General features: G+C 38.2%; 1 protein-coding gene across 4 annotated transcripts in view; it reads right to left on the bottom strand.

Annotated features, from left to right (window-relative positions):
* Positions 1-19861, bottom strand: part of LOC134484566 (uncharacterized) — a 130716-nt gene extending 110855 nt beyond the window's left edge. For 2 of the 4 annotated variants that reach the window (XM_063280692.1, XM_063280691.1), the window contains exon 1: positions 19277-19853. Coding sequence is in view for 2 of the 4 variants with exons in the window: in XM_063280691.1 (XP_063136761.1) it covers positions 19277-19368 (92 nt within the window). In the remaining 2 variants the exon portion in view is untranslated. Of the gene's footprint in view, positions 1-19276 lie in introns of all 4 variants that reach the window. The other 2 variants (XM_063280697.1, XM_063280695.1) reach the window with 2 other exon arrangements.
* Between the last annotated feature and the right edge of the window lie 367 nt (positions 19862-20228).

Here is a 20228-nt window from a genome sequence, read left to right as displayed (position 1 = left end):
CAGTGTTAGCTATTCTGTATTTTTTGTTATTCCAGATGAATTTATAAATTGATCAGTCTAACTCCATGAAGAATTGGATTGGAATTTTGATGGGGATTGGAAAGAATCTGTAGATCGCTTTTGGTATAATGGCCATTTTTACTGTATTAATCTTGCCAGTCCATGAGCATGGGAGATCTTTCCATCTTCTGAAATCTCCTTCAGTTTCTTCAGAGACTTGAGGTTCTGCTCATACACATCTTTTACTAACTTGGATCAAGTCACCTGAGATATTTTATATTATTTGGGGCTATTATGAAGGGTGTCATATCCCCAGTTTCTTTCTCCACTTGTTTAGCTTTTTTGCAGAGTTTTTTTTTTGTTTTTTTTTTTTTTATACCCATCCACTTTGCTGAAATTTTTTATCAGGCTTATTAATTCTCTGGTGGTACTTTTAAGGTCACTAAGTATAGTATCATATCAACTACAAAAAGTGTTATTCTGACTTCTTCCTTTCCGATCTATTTCCCTTTGACCTCCTTCAGTATCTGCTTGCTGTGGCTAAGATGTCTAGAACTATATTGAATAAGTTGTGAGAGAGTGGGCAGTCTAGTCTAGTTCCTGATTTCAGTGTGATTGCTTCAAGTTTGTCTCCACTTAGTTTAATATTAGTTACGGATTTGCTGTATATGTTTAGGTATGGGACATAAATTCCTGTCCTTTCCAGGACTTTTATCATCAAGGGATGTTCAATTTTGTCAAAATCTTTCTCAGCATCTAATGAAAGGATCATGTGGTTTTCATCTTTTTGTTTTTTTATGCAGTGGATTAGGTTGTTGGTTTTCTGTATATTAAAGCATCCCTGCAAGCATGGGATGAATTCTACTTAATCATAGTGGATTATTGTTTAATGTGTTGTAGGACTAGGTTTGAAAGAATTTCTTTGAGTATTTTTGCGTCCATATTGATAAAAGAAATTGGTCTGAAGTTCTCTTTCTTTGTTAGGTCTTTCTGTGTTTTAGTTATAAGAGTAATTGTGCCTTCATGAAAGCAATTTGGTAGTACTCCATCTGTTACAATTTTACGGAATAGTTTGGACAGTATTGTTATGAAATTTTCAGTTAATTTTGGATGGATTTCTGCACTACAACCTTCTGATACTGGACTCTTTTTGGTTTGGAGAGTTTTGATGATTTCTTGTTTTCCTTTGTGAGTTTTGGGTTGTTTAAATGGTTTATCTTTTCCTGATTTACCATTGGTACATTGTATTTGTCCAGAAAATTTTCCTTTTTTTCCAGATTTTCAAGTTTTACTGAACATAGGCTTTTGTAGTACAATAATATTTTTTTTTAAATTTACTCTGATTCTGCTGTTTTGTCTCCCTTTTTAATATTTGATTTTCTTAATTTGGACACACTCTCTGTATCCTCTGGCTAGTCTGGTTATGGGTTAATGTATCCTGTTGATTTTCTCAGAGAGCCAGTTATTGGTTCTGTTGATTCTTTTTATAGTCTCTTTTTTTCTACTTGGTTGATTTCAGCCCTGTGTTTGATTATTTCCTGCTTTCTACTACTCCTGCATATATCTGCTTCTTTTTGTTCTAGAGGTTTTAGGTGTCTTGTCAAGCTGCTGATGTATGCTCTCTTTTGTTTCTTTCTGCAGGCACTCAGGGCTATGAGTTTTCGTTTTGCACAGCTTTCTTTGTGTTCCAAGAGTTTGGGTATACTGTACCTTCATTTTCATTACAATCTAAGAAGTCTTTAATTTCTTCCTTTAAAATTTCCTTGACCAAGTTATCATTCAGTAGAGCATTGTTCAACTTCCATGTATGTGTAAGTGTCCCTTCCTAATTTTTATTGAAGAACAGCGATAGCCCATGGTTGTTTGATAGAGTGCATGTAACTATTTCTATCTTTCTGTATCATTTGAGGACTGCTTTTTGACTGATTATATGATCAATGTTGGAGAAAGTGCCATGAGGTGGTGAGAAGAATGTATATTCTTTGTTTTGGATAGATTGTTCTCTAAATATCTGTTAAGTCCGTTGGGTTTATACCTTCTGGTAGTCTGTCTATGTCTCTGTTTAATTTCTCTTTCTGTGATCTGTCCAGTGGTGAGAATGTGGTGTTGAAATCTCGTACTCTTATTATTTGCGGTGCCATATGTTCTTTGAACTTTAGTAAGGTTTCTTTTATGTATGCAGGTGCCCTTGTATTTGGAGCATATATATTTATGATTTCGAATTATTCTTGGTGGATTTTTCCTTTGGTGAATATGAAGTGTCCTTCCCTATGCTTTTTGATGACTTTTGGTTGAATGTCAATTTTATATGATATTAGAATGGCTACTTCAGCTTCTTCTTCAGACCATTTCCTTTGAAAGTTTTTTTCCAGACTTTTACTCTGAGGTAGTGTCTGTCTTTGTCTCTGAAGTGTGTTTCCTGTAGTGCAAAACGCTGGGTCCTCATTACATATCCAGTGGGTCAATCTGTGTATTTTGAGTGGGTTATTGAGTCCATTGATGTTGAGGGATATTACGGAATAGTGACAGTCACTTTCTTTTATTTTCATAATTTGAGGTTAGTTAATGTTTGTGTGCTTCTCTTATCTTTGTTTTGTTCTGAAAATATTAATTTCTTGCTTTATCTATAATTTTACTTGCCTCTTTTTTTTGGGTTATGCCATTAGTGTCCTGTGTAGGACTGGATATGTAGAAAGATATTCTGCAAATTTGGTTTTGTCATGGAATATCTTGCTTTCTCCAGTTGACAGTTTTGCTGAATACAGTAGCTTGGAATGGCGTTTTTGTTCTCTTAGTGTCTGTATGACATCTGTCCAGAATCTTCTGGCTTTCATAGTATCAGGTGAGAATTCTGGTTTAATTCTGATAAGTTTGCCTTTATATGTTACTTGACCTCTTCCCTTACTGCTTTTAATATTTTTATTTATTTTTTTGATTTTGTTGTTTTGACTATTATGTGATGGGAGGATTTCCTTTTCTGTTCCAATCTATTTGGAGTTCTGTAGGCTTTGTGTATGTTTATGGGTATCTCTTTCTTTAGATTAGGGAAGTTTTATTGTATAATTTTGTTGAAGATATTACTGTCCCTTGATGTTGACAGTCTTCACTCTCTTCTATACCTGTTATCCTTAGGTTTGATCTTCTCATCGTGTCCTGGATTTCCTGTATGTATTGGGCTAGCTGCTTTTCCATTTTACATTATCTTTGACAGTTGTGTCAATGATTTCAGTGGAATCCTCTGCTCCTTAGATTATGTCTTCTATCTCTTTTATCCTGTTGGTGATTTTCACATCTGTGACTCCTGTTCTCTTTCCTAGGTTTTCCATTTCCATGGTTGTCTTCCTTGTGCTTTCTTTATTGTTTCTAATTCTATTTTTAACTGCTAGATGGTTTTATTTATTTCCTTCTCCTGTTTTGCTGTTTTTCCAGAAGTACTTTAAAGTATTTTTGAGTACTCTCTTTCAGGGATTCTACTTGTTTACTTCTGAATTTTCTATTTTCCTGTATATTCTTAAGGGAGTTATTTATGACCTTCTTAACATCCTCCATCGTTAAAATAAAATGTGAATTTAAATCTAGATCTTGCTTTTCTGGTGTGTTTAGATATACAGTGTTTGTTTTGATGGGAGAATTTGGTTCTGTTGTGCCTAAATAGTCTTGATTTCTGTTGCTTGTGTTCCTGACTAGCCATCAGGTTGTCTCTACATTTAGCATGTCTTGGTCTTTCTGACAGTGATTGACTGCCCTTTAGGCTCATGCGTCAGGATTGCTGTAGACCTGTTTTCCTGGTTTTTTTTTTAACCTAGTTATGGGAACAGATTATTCTGCTCTCAGGCATGTAGGTGGTCCTGTCCACTGGCTTTCAACTGTCCCTGTGGGCAGGAACCAGAAGGAAATTACCATACTTCTCCTAGGTCCCTCTGTAGAGGATGGGTTCACAGATGGCACAAAATGTTTTCCTCTTTAGTCAGGAATCTGGGCAGAGTGTAGTCCTCTCTGGATTCCCAGGAGTGTCTACTTCTCTGAAGGTCTAGTTCCCCCACACTCAGGATTTGGTACAGGGAGCTGTTTGACCAGTTCAGTTCATATCCAGGCACAGTCTGGAACATGGTGCTCCTTTAGCTTTACTCCTCCTACATTGCTGTGTCCAGAGGCACTAGGCAGTTTTGTCTTGGGCTAGAGGTGTGGGCAATGGTGGGCAGAAGTGGCAGTCTCTGTGCCTTGTACGCTCGGTATTGCCCAAAATCCTGGGTGATCAGCTATCTCTTCCACAGCATCTAGGATCGGGAGCTCTGGGCAGGGATCACGGAGGTTCAGGAGCCAGCTAGAAACTGGAGTGCCTGGTCCCGAGGTAGTTTTTCTTTTGCTTGTCCTGAGCGCATGAGTCAGCTCACTTTGAGCAGGCCTGAATTCGCTCATTGGGCTGACTTGCAGCTTTCCATGAAGGCTGCAACCAGAAATGTTCTGCCTCTACTGCTCCTAGGTCCCTATGCACAGGAGGCCCACACTGAGCTAGGTCTTTTTTTTTCTTGATTCAGGAAAGTGAGCAGAGTTCTCAGGAGTTTCTTCCCCTCTCATGGTCTAAGACTTCCTCACCCCACACGAGATTAGGGTGTAGAATACTGTTTGGACCAGTTCATATACAGGAGCAGTTTGGACTGCAAGGCTCCTGCAGCTTGACTGCTCCTATATTCATCTGTCCAGAGGCACTATGCAGTTTCCTCTTGGGCTAGCGATGTGGGCACAGGTGCACAGAAGTGGGAGTCTCTCCTTCCCTGAGATCTCAATATTGCCCACTCTTCTGGGTGATCAGCTCTCTGTCCCACAGAGTTTCCAAAGGAGGTTCAAATGTTCATTACCTATCCTGCAGGTCTCCAGTCTTTCCAATTCTCCTTCATAGTGTGTTGGAGAAGACCCCTCTAATCAAGGGGAGGTACAACAGGCCCCATCAGACAAAGACGCCTGCAAAAGTTCTTCTCTTAAAGGTAATTTCAGTGATTTCTCATATTCCACAAATGGATTAATTCCTGCCTCTCTCCACAAGAGACTTTAATACCTTTGCCACCTGTCAAAGCAGGGCAGAGCTATGTTCACTCAGAAAGACAGTCTAAGATGTTCCCCATCTCCACCACAGTGTCATAAGCAATCAGCTTTCGGTTAAATGAGTTTGAAACCTGATTCTGCTGACAAAGGGAATTTCAGAAATTTCCTATTAAACAAAGAGGACTTTCAATGTACTACACTATTAAAAATGGGTTTAAATCATCACTTATGGTCCAAGGGGGACAAAATGCAGTCACAAATCCCCAAGTGAACCTCATAAGACACATACAAGCCCAAGAAGAGAGAAACCTTTCTGCATGTACACCATTAGATCAAGGACCATTGCCAATTAGAAGGGGCTCTTTAGATTTCCACAACATGCAAGATGTGGTAGAAAACTCTGAGTCTACCCAAGGGTCTCTTGTGCCTTGTGCTTATAAAGAAATGGGATGTACTGTCCTCACCATCTCCCCCAGTGCTTCCTATATCCTTATACATCAGAGAATCATTCAAATATCCTGTACCACCCAAAAGGACCCTCCTGACTTGTCATTAGACCAGGAAGAGACAAGTTTATCACAACACACAGTCAATGAGCCATGCAGACTCCATATTTACACAATGTATAGAGAAGAGTAAATATCCCCTTTCTCCACAGGGGACTCTAGGTCATTCTGTCCAAAAGGAGAGGCTCCAAAATTTTCCACATATACATCAGAGATGCTAGAATTTCTCAAAACTAAGCAGGATACTCTGAGGAGTACTCTATCTCATAAAGAGATTGTGGGACAAGAAACATCTACTAAAGGCATTCTTCCTACAGCCACATCTTAAGAAATGGCTTGTGGATGTGACACGTATACAAAAGATTTTCTTGGATATATTCCATCTGTAGAGAACATTATGGATCCAACCATATGTGAAAGAGTAGTGGTGGAACATAATATGCGAACACCGGTGTCTGTAGCATCCTCGACATCTGAGGAAACCAAATCCTTGGATTCCATTTGTGCAAAAGAATGCATACGACCTCTGCAAATTTCACAGGAGGATATGGGAACTTCCTTGTCTCCTCAAGATCAGCCATCTTCCCCAACTACAGAAGATGCTACACACTCTTCCAAATGTGCACAAAGGGTTTCCTGTCCTTCTTTATACCCACAAGGGGACCCAGAACATCTGCCAAATACCTCAATGTCTCTGGATTTTACCTAATCTCCTGAAGGGGCCTTGGAACCTGTTTTGCCTATCAATCAGGCTAGATAAACTGACTCTTTTATACTAAAGTCTGTTTCCTCTTTTCCAGCAGAAGTAATTTTTCTTGGAACTTCCTCAATTTCAAAACAATATATAGAAACATCCTTATTTGCTCATGAGACTCTCAGACTTCTCACATATGTCCATGATGCTTTAGGAGAGGTCAGCTCTTCAGAGGTAGCTCTAATACCTAACCCCCATTCTGACTTCAGTCAGGATTTCTCCACATATACACAGTACATTAAGACCTTCCTCACCTGAGGAGGATGTCTTAGGATCTACTGAGTCTGAACACCATTCTTTACAACTATCCCCATTTACCCAAGTAGATTTATTTCACATGTTCACTCTGGGGAGAAATAGTCGACATCCTCCCTCAACCAAAGTGGACCACAGGCATCCAGTTTCTAGAAACAAAGGGTTAAGATTTTATTCTTCTCATGGAGTCTTGAAAATTTTCTCCTCTAAGGAAGACAGTTTCAACCTTCCCCCTTCTGCCAAAAGGAATCTTGTGCCATCTTTTTCTGCAAAACAGACACCAAAAGCTACAACTACTCTTCAGGTGAGTCCCACACCTTCTCCATCTGTCCAAAGGGCCTTTGGATTTTCAAAAAATGACGAAGGAAATGTGAAAAGTTACCAATCCATTCAAGGGAATGCTGGACATCCCATGTCGTCCAATGATGCTCAAAGTGATTTTTTCATTGTGCAAATTACACTTCAAAAATACAAAACTTTTTTATATTTCCAAAGGTCTGAAGGAATGTCCACATCGAAAAGAAAATCATTTGGACTTTATGCCATTAGCCTAAGTATACTAGAAAAATCACATGTCTTCTAAAACATCTAAAAATCAATCGGGTTCTAGCACTCTTCCTGGGAAAAATTTACCATTAGCCATACAATCCCCAGGACAATTGAAATCTAAAAAGGGGTATCTACAAACTTTACCAAAAGTCTTCTTCTGCCCAAAAGTCTTAAGGATATTTAGCAACTTCTCCAAGAGCTCGGTGCACCTAGATTTTTATGAACTAAAGTCATCTTCCCAGGGTATTTTCCAAAGAACCACATATTTCTTCTTTTATGTTATACCAAGAAGAGGCCCAGCTTCCTTCTCTGTATCTATGATGTCTTCATCCTATTTTTTCTCCCTCCCAAATGGCTATTTACTCTGAATTAGAGGCCAATTAGTAAACCATAGATATAAGTAAGGAATATATGAGAGGCAGTGGCTGTCAAGATGACACTTGTGATGTCACAGAAGAAGCTAGGGCTCTCCAGGATACAAGGGTTTTTTTAGGCACTGCCTAATGATGAGGTCACTGAGAACTGCCATGGCCTACCTGCTGAACAGATCTCCTTACAATGACCAGATTCAAGGGTTCCCTGTCCGGGAATGTCTCCTGAGACACAGTGATAAGCTTTATAAGCTACATCTCTCTAAAGCTAGAGACTTCCTCTCTGCTTCATTAGTGGTTACATGCTCTGAAAGAAGAAAGTTAGTCAGGTGCTTGGCATGGGTAAAAAATATCTAGGAATGTGGAGAGAAGGAGATTCTTCTGGAGATTAATTTTATTCCCAGGTCCAATCCTGTGACATAATGTTCAATTCCCTAGGTGTTCTCGTTTTCCAAGTGTCAGTATTTTCCCTAGAGACCTTTAATTGAGTGACTTTTGTGCTACATTTTCTGAATGTACATTCATTGATAAGGGACTATATATATATATATATATATATATATATATACACACACATATATATATATATAATTTATTCCTGCATGTGTACTCAAAATTTCATTTTTCCAATTCCATTTTATGCAATAAAATTGGATACAAACGGGGACCAGATATAGAGTGAATATAACAGTGTAAATATTGTTTAGGTCCTTCAAACGATGAACTCCCAAATCCTTATTTTATCCATAAATTACCAGACATCAGTTAAGCAAAGGACAACATGGATTATAGAATGTGGTTTTGTAGTTCAATTAGACATCAGTTCTCTAATATCGACCTTCCTGTGTTCCCAGGGAAAGACTTGAGGTTTTTGGATGTTTTACCATGATTCTTTCTTCAGGACAAACATCAGTTTCAGGGTGGTGGGCAGCAAGAAGAATGGCTTGAGGTCCACTGAAACCTCAAATTCAATAGGTTATAAGAACAGGAGGTAGTCTATTTGAAATTGTCATTTTTGGATCCTATATACTTGTCCTGGTTTCAATTCTTGACATATTCCAATAAATATTCCATCAAAATTCATAGTAGTAGGAGCCACCAAAAGTATATATATATATATATATATATATATATATATATATATATATATTGATATATTGATATACCTGGCACCAAAACTAGATATTATTGTTGAAGCTAAGAAATGCATGCTGCCAGGAACTGAATATAGATTTTTCTTGAGAGACAAGCTAGAGCATGTCAAATACAGAAGTGAATGCTAGTGGCAAACCAGAGAACTGAAAATGGACCTCATGTTTGTAGATGTTGAGAAATGACTACAAGAGCTGAAAGGACTTTCAACCCCATAAGAACAACAATTCAACTAAGCAGAGCTTTCTGGTACTAAACCAATATTCAAAGACAGTGTATGGACAGACCTATGGCTCCAACTGCACAAGTAACAGATGATGGCCTTGTTGGGACCCAATGGATGGAGAAGCCCTTGCTCCTCCCTAGGTTTGCCCCCCCAGTTCATGGGAATATCAAGGTGCAGTATGGGGGCTTATAGAAGTAGGTTAGTGGGACTGTTTAGGGATCTCATGGTCAGGAACCTGGGAAAGGAAATAACATTTGAATTGTAAATTTAAATATATTTAATTAGAAAAAGCAATAAAAGTTGCTTAAGAATTAAAAAAATGAGAGAGAAAAAAAAAAGAAAAGTTAACTGTCAGCCAATCAAACCTATTGACTCAGAAATCTAAAGGGTAACTGTCAGGGAAAGATAGTCTGAATAATACTAGTGGAAAGACTGAGATGATGAAGTCTCAAATAGAAGCACTTCTCTCTCCCTGATATCAGTGTCAGAAACAAACTCCACTATAGGAATCCAAATCATGGAGGAGTTTACACAGCTGAGGACACAATACATGTCTTTCCATTCTTCCTTGGGACTTTTCTCTTCTAGGAAAAATTATAAAAGCCATGAGCTCTCAGACAACAACTGGGTCCTTTCCAACACCTGGCTTTTGGTATAAAGAAATTAATGATATAAACTTTCTGACATCAAGGAACCATAACAAGCAGGGATGTCCAGCTGTTTCTGGGAGACTCTCAGTTCCTGATTCCAATATGTTGAAGGCTCAAATAAAAAATAACTCTTCAGCTAACCCACTCAACCCCTAAACAGGTCTCACTCAGTTTTCCAATGGACCAAGTATTTCTTCCTCTTTTATACAAATAAAGAAGGCCAGCTTCCTTCTCCCCATCACTATTCTCTTTACCCTCTTTCCTCTACCTCCAATACGGTTGTTTATTCTGAATTAGAGGCCAATTAGTAAACCCTAGAGGTACTGAAGGAATATTTGAAAGGCAGTTGCTGTCAGGACAACACTTGTAACATCACAAAAGAAGCTAGGGCTCTCCAGGATACAAAAATTTTCAGGCAGGGCCTAATGATGATGTCACTGAGAACTGCCATGACCTACCTGCTGAACAGCTTTCTTTACATTGATCAATTTCAAGGGTTCCCTTACAAGGAGTTTCTCCTGTGTCACAGTGGAAACCTTTACATACTCCATCTCTCTCAAGTTAAGTACTTCTCTTTGTTTCATTAGTGGTTACATGTTCTGAATGGAGAAATTTAGTCAGGGTCCTGGCATGGGTACAAAAGATCTAGGAACATGGAGTGGAGGAGAATCTTCTGGATAATGATTTTATTCCTAGATACATTCCTGTGTCATACACTTAAATTTCCTAAGTTTTCTCTGCTTCTCAAAGGCAACTATTTTTCCTGCAGCCCTTCAGTTGAATGAATATTGATATAAATTTTTTCTACATACCTTGATAGGGGACATTATATATATTCCTGAATGTGTACTCAAAAATTCTGTTTTCCAATTGACTTTTTGCAATGATTATGGCAACAAAGAAGGAACAGCTATAGAGTGAATATAAAATGTCCCGCGCTATTGTCTTGCCAGCAAGAACGCACGTGTCCACAAGGATCCTTGTGCAGGAAAGCATTTATTGCATCTTGAAGAGGAGCGGCGCCGCGGCCCCAGAGAGTGTTAGTTTTTTTGGTTCTTTTTTTTTTTTTTTCGGAGCTGGGGATCGAACCCAGGGCCTTGCGCTTCCTAGGTAAGCGCTCTACCACTGAGCTAAATCCCCAGCCCCGAGAGTGTTAGTTTTTATCCCCCAAAGCAACGTGTTCCTTCCTGATTGGCTGCATGCCTTATTCTCATTGGAACGCCCCAGAGTGGGCAAAGACTTGGCGTGAACAAACCTTTGCGTATGTGCACTTCGTCCTTCGGGGGGGACAATAGCTGTGCCCTGTAGTAACAGACAACCGCTGGTACGGGTGGCTACCAACAATTAAAGTGTAAATCTTTTGTACCTTCTTCAAATGATAAACTCCAAAATTCTTATTTTATCCAAAAATTACAAAACATCATTAAAGTAAAGGACTGCATGAACTATAGAATGTGTTTCTGTAGTCCCATTAGATATCAGTTCTCTAATATCTACCTTCCTGTATTCCCAGGAAGACACTTGAGGTTTTTGGATGTTTTACCATGATACTTTCTATAGCCCAAACATAAGATTCATGAGGATGTGCAGTATGAGGAATGGCTTGAGGTCCAGTGAAACCTCAGCTTCATTAGGTTAATAAGAACAGGAGAGAGTCTATTTGGCACTGTCATTTGTGGATTCTACTTTCTTGACTTTATTTCCCAGAATCCATGCTAAAATTCCACTTAACCTCATATTTATAGGATATATATATATACATATATATATATATGTATATATATATGTATATATATATATGTATATAGATAGATAGATATAAATATATATATATATATATGTAAATATATATATATATATATATATATATATATATATATATATATCAATCACCAAAACTAGATAAAATTGATGAAGCATAGACTTCCATGATTAGAAGAAACGGATATAGCTCTTTCTTGAGAGATACAGATAGAGCATGTCAAATACAGAAGTGAATGGTAGTGGCAAACCAGTGAACTGAAAAAAGATCTCTTGTCCGTACATTTTGAGAAAGGATTATAACAGCTGAAAGAGCTTTCAATCCAATAAGAAAAAAAAAAATGCCAACCAAGCAGAGGTTTGAGGTACTGTACGAATATTCAACAATTGTACATGGATAGACCTATGGCTCCAACTGCATATGTAGCAGAGAATGGCCTTGTATGGCACCAGTGGAAGGAGATGCCCTTGGTCTAAAAAATTGCTAAATAATAAAAAAAAATAAGTTAAAGATAAGAAAACTGCCATCTAATCACACACATTGACTGAGATATCTAAAGGGTCACTATCAGGCAATGGGAGTCAGAGTAATACTAGAGGAAAGACTGATATGATGAATTAGAAACACGTCTCTCTCCCAAAACCAGTATCAGACACAAACTGCACTATAGGTATCCAAATAATCGAGGAGTTTTTTCTTAGCTGAGGACACATTACTTGTCTTTCACTTCTTCCTTAGGACCTTTTTCTTCTGGGCAAAAAAAATAAAATAAAATAAAAGCCATGAGCTCTAAGGGAAGAACAGTGCCCTTCCAAACACTTGACTTTTGGGATAAAGATATTAATGATATAAATTCTCTGACTTACAGGAACCACTAGAAGTTTGGATGTCCAGATGCTTGTGAAAGGCCCCGAGCTCCTTATATTATGTGTTGAAGGCTCATATCAATTCTATCTCTTCAACGTAACTACTCAGCTCCTACCAAGGACTCAGTGAGATTTCCCAGGGTCGAAATATTTCTCCCTTATTTTTATACCAAGACAGAAGGCCATTTTCATTCTCCCCAACTCTGAGCCTTTCATCCTCTTTGATCTCACTTCCAAATTGATGCCTCCTGTGAACTAGAGGTCAATTAGTTAACCCTATAGGTACTGAAGTAATATCTGAGAGGCATTTGCAGACATGACAACACTTGTAACATCACAAGAAGCTAGGACTCTCCAGGATACAAGAGATTTTTCATGGAGGGCCTAATGATGATATAACTTGGAACTGTCAAGGCCTACCTCTAAACAGCTTTCCTTACATTGACCAGTTTTGAGAGTGCCTTTTCCAGGAGTTTCTCCTGTGACACATGGGAAACCTTTATGTACTCCTTCTCTCTAAAGCTAGAGACTTCTCTTTGGTTCAATAGTGGTTGCATGCTCTGAATGGAGAAAGTTAGTCAGGTTCCTGGCATGGGTAGAAATGGTTTAGGAACTTGGAGTGAAGGAGATTCTTCTGGATAATATTTTTATTCCCAGGTCCATTCCTGTGATATACAGTTCAATTTTCTAGGTTTTCTGTTTTGTAAAGGCCAGTATATTCCCTATATACCTTTAGGTGAATGAATATTGTATTTCACTTTCTTATTGTACATTCCTTGATAGGGGACTTTATAAATATTCCTGAATGTGTACTCAAAAATTCTGTTTTTCTATTCCATTTTCCACAATGATTTTGGCAATGAAATAGGCTGTTGTACAGAGTGAGTATAACAGTGTAAATTCTGTGTACCTACTCAAATAATAAACTCCTAATCCTTATTTTATCCAAAGATTACCAGTCATCAATAAAGCAAATGACCACATGGACTATACTTTTCGGATCTCTAGACACATTTGATATCTGTACTACACTATCTACTTCCTGTGTTCCCGTGGCCACACTTGAAGGTTTTAGATGTGTTATCATGATTCTTTCTTAAGGCCAAATATAATAAACAGGAGCATGAGCAGAGAGAAGAAAGGCTTGAGGAACAGTGAAACCTCAACTTCAATACCTTCATAAGTACAGGAGGGATTTCTATTTGATATTTTCATTTGTAAATTCTAAATTCTTGATCTCATTGCACAGAATCCATGTAAACATTCCACCTAACCACCTAACCAAATAGCTGTAGGAGGCAACAAAAGTATATACATACATACATACATACATACATACATACATATATATATCAGCCACCAAAACTAGATAAGACTGATGAAGCTAAGAAGTGTATTCTGCCAGGAAACAGATATAGACATGTCCTGAGAGACACAGCTAGAGCATGTCAAATAAAGAAGTGAATGCTAGTGGCAAAGCAGTGACTTGAAATGTACCTCTTGTTGGTAGATTCTGAGAAAGGATAACGAGAGCTGAAGGAGCTTTGATCCCCATAAGAACAACAATGCCAAAAACCAGTGATTTCTGGCACCAAACCAATATTCAAAGACTGTTATTGGACAGACCTCTGCATCCAACTGAATATGTAGCAGAGTATAGACTTGTTGGGCACCAATGGAAGTAGAAGGCCTTGGTCTTCCCTTGGTTTGTCTCGCAGTTAAAAGAAATGTGAAGGGAGAGTGAGGTGGTTTATAGAAGAAGTGGAGAGGAACCCGTTAGGGCCCCTATGGGTGGAAACTCTTACAGGAAATAATATTTTAAATGTAAATATAGAAATTTATATGTTTAAGAAAACAAATAAAATTTGTAAAAAATAAAAAATATGAGAAATAAATGATATAATATTGGAAAGAGTGAGATGGTGAGGTCTCTACTAGAAGTCCTTCTCCCTCCCAGATATCAGTGTCAGACACAAACTGCCCAAAGGATATATAAAGCTTGGAGGAGATTACTCTAAGCAAGGGACACAATACTTTTCCTTCCTTTCTTGCTTAGGTCCTTTTTCTTCTTGTCAAAAAGAATAAAGGCCATGTGCTCTCAGGAAAACAACAGTGCCCTTCCCATCACATGGCTTTGGAATAAAAAAAAATTAATGATATTAACTCTCTGATTACCAGGAACCATAAGAACAGAGAAGTCCAGATGCTTCTGAGAGGACCCCAGTTCCTGATTGCATATGTGGGAGGCTCATATCAGTGGTATCTGTCCATCAATACCAGTCAACACCTACCAAGGACTCACTGGGCTTTCCCACACACACATATTTCTTCCATTTTTTAGACCGAGACAGAAGGGCAGCTTCCTTCTACCAATTTCTGATCTCTTCAACTTCTTTGTTCTAACTCCCAAATGGCGGTTTACTCAGACTTAGATGCCAATTACTAAACCCTAGAGGTACTGAAGGAATATCTGAGAGGCAGATGCAGACTTGACAATACTTGAGACATTAAAGAAGAAGATAAAGCTCTCCAGGTTACAAGAGATTTTCAGGCAGGGCCTAATGATGATGTAACTGAGAACTGCCTTGGCCTACTTGCTAAACAACTTTCCTTACATTGACCAGATTTGAGGGTGCCCTTTCCTGGTATGTCTCCTGAGATTCAGTGGAAACCTTTATGTACTCCATCTCTCTAAAGCTAGAGACTTTGCTTTATTAATGGTTACATGCTCTGAATGGAAAAAGTTAGTCAAGGCTTGGAATGGGTAGAAAAGATCTTGTAACATGGAGAGGAGGAAATTCTCCTGGGTATTAATTTTATTCCCAGGTACAATCTGAAAAATACAGTACAATTTTGTAGGTTTGTCTATTTCCCAAAGGCCAGTATTTTCCCTACCGACCGTCAATTGAATGAATATTGTATTTCACTTCCTTATTGTACATTAATCGATATGGAACTTTATAAATATTGCTGAATGTGTACTCAAAAATTCTGTTATCCAATTCCATTTTCTGTAATGATTTTGGCAACAAATGTGGCCCAGCTATAGAATGAGTATAACAGTGTAAATATTGTGTACCTATTTGAAATGATAAACTTCCAAATCCTTATTTTTATCCCAAAATTACCAGACATCAGTACAGCAAAGGACAACATGGACTATGGAATTCAATGGTTCTCTAGTCCCATTTGATATCCGTTCTGCATTATCAACCTCACTGTGTTCCCGTGGCCAGACTTGAGGTTTGTGGATGTTTTACCATGATTCCTTCTTGAGGAATAATAAGATACAAGACGAAGGACAGTGAGAGGAATGACTTGACGTCCAGTGAAACCTCAACTTCAATATGTTCATAAGAACAGGAGGGATTTGACATTGTTCTTTGTGGAATCTACATTCTTGAATTAGTTACACAGAATCCATGTGAAAATTCCCCCTACCCAAGTAGCAGAAGAATATATATATATATATATATATATATATATATATATATATATATATAAAACTAGATAAGATTGATGAAGCTAAGAAGTGCTTTCTGCCAGGAACCAGATATAGATATTTCCTGAGACCCAGCTAGAGCATATTATACAGAGAACTGAATGTGTTCTTTTAAAAATATAAAAATAAAATAAAAAAAGTAAAATTTTGTTTTACCCTGCTAACTCTGGCACTGAAGAATCTGAAATTCTCTGCTAGATATCTTGGGAGAAACACCACCCTGCTCCTCGGCTACCAAGTGTTTCATGCCGTCACACACTCTCCTATACTCAAACCCTCACATAAAAAACACACAGCACAATAATCTTTGATTTAGTTGATTAGATATAGTTGCCCACTGAAACATACAACGTCGGGTACTATCCATCACTTAGGAACATTAATAAAGACCTGTAAATACACAGAGCAGAATCTTAAATTCACCTGCCATGGCTTCTCACTCTGTCACATTCCTTTCTCTCTTTTTTTCCTCTTGTCTCTTCCTCTTCCTTCAAATATCTCTCCTGCCCATTCTTCCTTCTCCTCCATGATAACCGTCCTTCTATCCTATTCCTGCCACTCACATATACTTTACAAATTCAATGGGGAGGTGGTTCTGGTGAATTCACCTGAGTTCTGAGTAGAGAACTATGTAGCTGACCTTGGGGTAGTGGAATTAGCATCAAACACAGATAACTTCAGGGCAAATCACAACATGAACCCTAGTGGCAAACCAGTGAACTGAAATTGAACTTGTTGTTGGTCGATTTTGAGAAATAATTAGAAGAGGTGAAGGTGATTTCAACCCCATAAGAGCAACAATGCCAATGAAACAGAGCTTTCTGGTAATAGACCAATATTCAAAGAATGTACATAAAGAGACCTATGGCACCGATTGCATGTGTTGCAGAAGATGGCCTTGTTGGGCAACAGTGGAAGGAGAACCCTTGGTCCTGCCTAGGTTTGACTCCCAGTTCAAGGGAATGTCAAGGGTCAGTAAGGGGGTTTATAAGAGAAGAATAAGGGGACTGGTAATGGATCTTATAATCAGGAAACTGGAAAAGTAAATAATATTTTAAATGTAAATTTAGAAATATACAATTAAAAAGCCATAAAATTTATTAAAAATTAAAAAAATGAAAGTAATAAAAGAAAAGAAATCTACCAGCCAACCACACCTATTGACTCAGAATTTTAAGGGGTCACTGTCAGGGAATGGTAGTCAGAGTATTACTTGTGGAAAGACTGAGATGATGAAGTCTCATCTATAAGCACTTCTCCGTCTCTGATATCAGTAACACACACGAACTGCATTATTAGAATCCAATGCATGGAGGAGTTTACTCTGTGCTGAGGACACATTACTTGTCTTACCTTTCTTCCTTAGGATCTTTTCCTTCTTGGCAAAAGGGTAAAAGCTATGAGCTCTCAGAAAAAATTATAGTGCCTTTCCCAACACCTGGCTATTGGGATAAAGATATGAATTATATAAACTATCTGACTTCCAAGTTAAATAATAAGCAGGGAAGTCCAGAAGTTTCTGAGAGGATCCCAATACCTGATTCCCATACGTGGAAGACTCAGATCAAGGCTAACTCTTCAGTGAACCTACTAAACCCCTACCCAAGACTCAAGGAGCTTTCCCATTGACCACAAATTTCTTCATTTTTATACCAAGACAAAGGGCCAGCTTCCTACACCCCATGTCTAATCACTTCATCCTCTGTGTTCTCCCTCCCAAATGACTGTTTACTCGGCATTAGAGGCCAATTAGTAAATCCTAGAAGTACTGAAGGAATATCTTAAAGGCAGTTGCAGTCAGGACAACACTTGTGACATCACAGAAGAAGCTAGGGCTCTCCAAGATACAAGAAATTTTTCAGAGAGGCCTAATGATGATGTCACTGAGAACTTCCATGGCCTAACTGCTAACCAGCTTTCCTTACCTTGACCAGATTTGAGGGTGCCCTTTCCAGGAGTGTCTCCTGTGAAACAGTGGAATCATTTACATATTATGTTTCTCTAAAGCTAGAGATTTCTCTTTGCTTCATTAGTGGTTACATGCTCTGAATGGACAAAATTAGTCAGGTGCTTAGCATGGCTGGAAAAGATTTAGGAACATAGAGTGGAGGAGATTCTTCTAGATAACATTTTATTCCCAGGTTCATTCCTGTGACATACAGTTCAATATCCCAGTTTTTCTCTGTTTCCCATAGGACAGTATTTTGCCTACAGACCTTAACTGAATGAATATTGTATTTCACTTTCTCATTGTACATTCCATGATATGAGACTTTATTAATATTCCTGTATGTGTACTCAAAAATTCTGTTTCCAATTCCATTTTCACTAAAGCAAAGGACAAAATGACTATAGAATTCAGTTCTCTAGTCCTATTTGGTATCAGTACTACACTATCTACCTTCCTGGTTCCCATTGCTAGACTTGAAGGTCAGATGTTTTACCATGATTCTCTCTGAAGGACAAACATAAGATACTGGAGGACGAGCAGAAAGAAGAATGGCTTGCGGAGCAGTGAAACCTCAACTTCAATTGGTTCATAAGAACTTGAGGGAGTCTATTTGGCATTGTCATTTCTGAACTCCACATTCTTGACCTAGTTGCTCAGTATCCATGTTACCATTACACCTAATCACATAGGTGTAGGAGCCACCAGAAGTATATATGTACATCAGCCACCAAAACTAGATAAGATTTTTGTAGCTAAAAAGTGCATTCTGCCAGCAACCAGATATAGGTATTTCCTGAGAGACACAGGTAGATCATGTCAACTACAGAAATTAATGCTAGTGGCAAACCAGTGAACTGAAACAGACCTCTTGTTGGCAGATTTTGAGAAAGAATTTCAAGAGGTAAAGGAGCTTTAAAACCCACAAGAACAATAATGTCAATGCTTTCTGGTACTAGACCAATATTCAATGAATGTACTCTGACAGAGCTATGGCTCAAACTGCATGTAGCACAGGATGACCTTGTGCATCATAAATGGAAGAAGAAGCTATTGTTCCTCTCTAGGTTTGTCTCCCAGTTCAAGGTAATGTGAAGGCACAGTCAGGGGGGTTAGAGAAGAAGGAGAAGGATACGGTTAGGAATCCTATGGTAATAAAATGGGAAATGAAATAACATTAAAGGTAAATATCAAGTTAAAAAAGCAATAAAAATTGCTAAAACATAAAAAATGAAAGAAATGAAAGAAGAGAAACTGACAGCTAATCATACCTATTGACTCAGAAAAGTAAAGTGTTAGTCAGTGGAAATATTAGTTGAAAGACTGACATGATGAAGTCACAACTAATAATACTGCTGCTTCCCAGACTGTACTATAGATACCCAAAATATGGCAGAGTTTACTCTGAGCTATGGACACAATACTGGTCTCTCCATTTTTCCTTAGGACCGTTCTATTCTTCTCAAAAAGTGTAACGGCCATGAGCTCTCAGGAAAATAACTGTGTCCTTCCCAACACTTGGCTTTAGGAATAAAGAAATTAATGATATAAACTCTCTGATTTCCAGAAACCGTAAGAACAGGGAAGTCCAGATGCTTCTGAGAGACTCCAAGTTCCTGATTCCCATAGGTGGGAGGCTCAGTTAAAGGCTATCCCTTTAGCAATCCCACTAAATCCCTACCAAGTACTCACTGAGCTGTACCAAGGACCAGGTATTTCTTCCTTTTTTTATACCAAGACAGAAGGCCAGCTTCCTTCGTTCTCCCCATTTCTGATCTCTTCATCCTCTTTGTTCACCCTCCCAAATTGATGTTTACTCTGAAGTAGAGACCAAGTAATAAACCCTAGAGGTTCTGAAGGAATACCTGAGAGGCAGTTGCTGTCAGGACAACACTTGTGACATCACAGAAGATAGGGATCTCCAGGTTAAAAGAGATTTTTCAGGAAGGCCTAATGATGATGTCTCTGAGAACTGCCTTGGCCTACTTGCTTAAAAGCTTTCCTTACATTGGCCAGTTTTGAGAGTGCCTTTTCCAGGAGTGTCTCCTGTGACACAGGGGAAAACTTTACATACTCCATCACTCTAAAGCTAGAGACTTCTTCTTGCTTCATTAGTGGTTTCATGCTCTGAATGGAGAAAGTTATTCAGGCACTTGCCATGGGTGGAAAAGATCTAGGAACATGGGGAGGAGGAGTTTATTCTGGATAATAATTCTATTCCCTGGTCCATTCCTGTGACATACACTTCAGTTTCCTAGGTTTTCTCTCTTTCCAAAAGTCCAGTGTTTTCCCTACAGACCTTTAATTGATTGAATAGTATTTCATATTTGCATTGTCCTTTCCTTTATAAGAGACTATATGTGTGTATATATATATATTTTTTTTTCCTGAATATGTACTCAAAAATTCTGTTTTGCAATTCCATTTTTTGAAATGAATTAGCAATAGAGTGAATATAACAGTGTAAATATTGTATACCTAATTCAAATGATAAACTCTTAAATACTTATTTTACCCAAAATTTATGAGACATCAGTAAAGCAAAGGACATCATGGACTATAGAATGCAGGTCTCTAGTCTCATTAGATATCAGTTCTATAATATCTACCTTCCTATGTTCAAAGGGCCAGACTTAAAGATTTT

This window comes from Rattus norvegicus (genome assembly GCF_036323735.1).
Source record: "Rattus norvegicus strain BN/NHsdMcwi chromosome Y unlocalized genomic scaffold, GRCr8 chrY_unlocalized_10, whole genome shotgun sequence".
NCBI classification, from domain to species: domain Eukaryota; kingdom Metazoa; phylum Chordata; class Mammalia; order Rodentia; family Muridae; genus Rattus; species Rattus norvegicus.
This window is presented reverse-complemented; position numbering and strand designations above follow the sequence as displayed.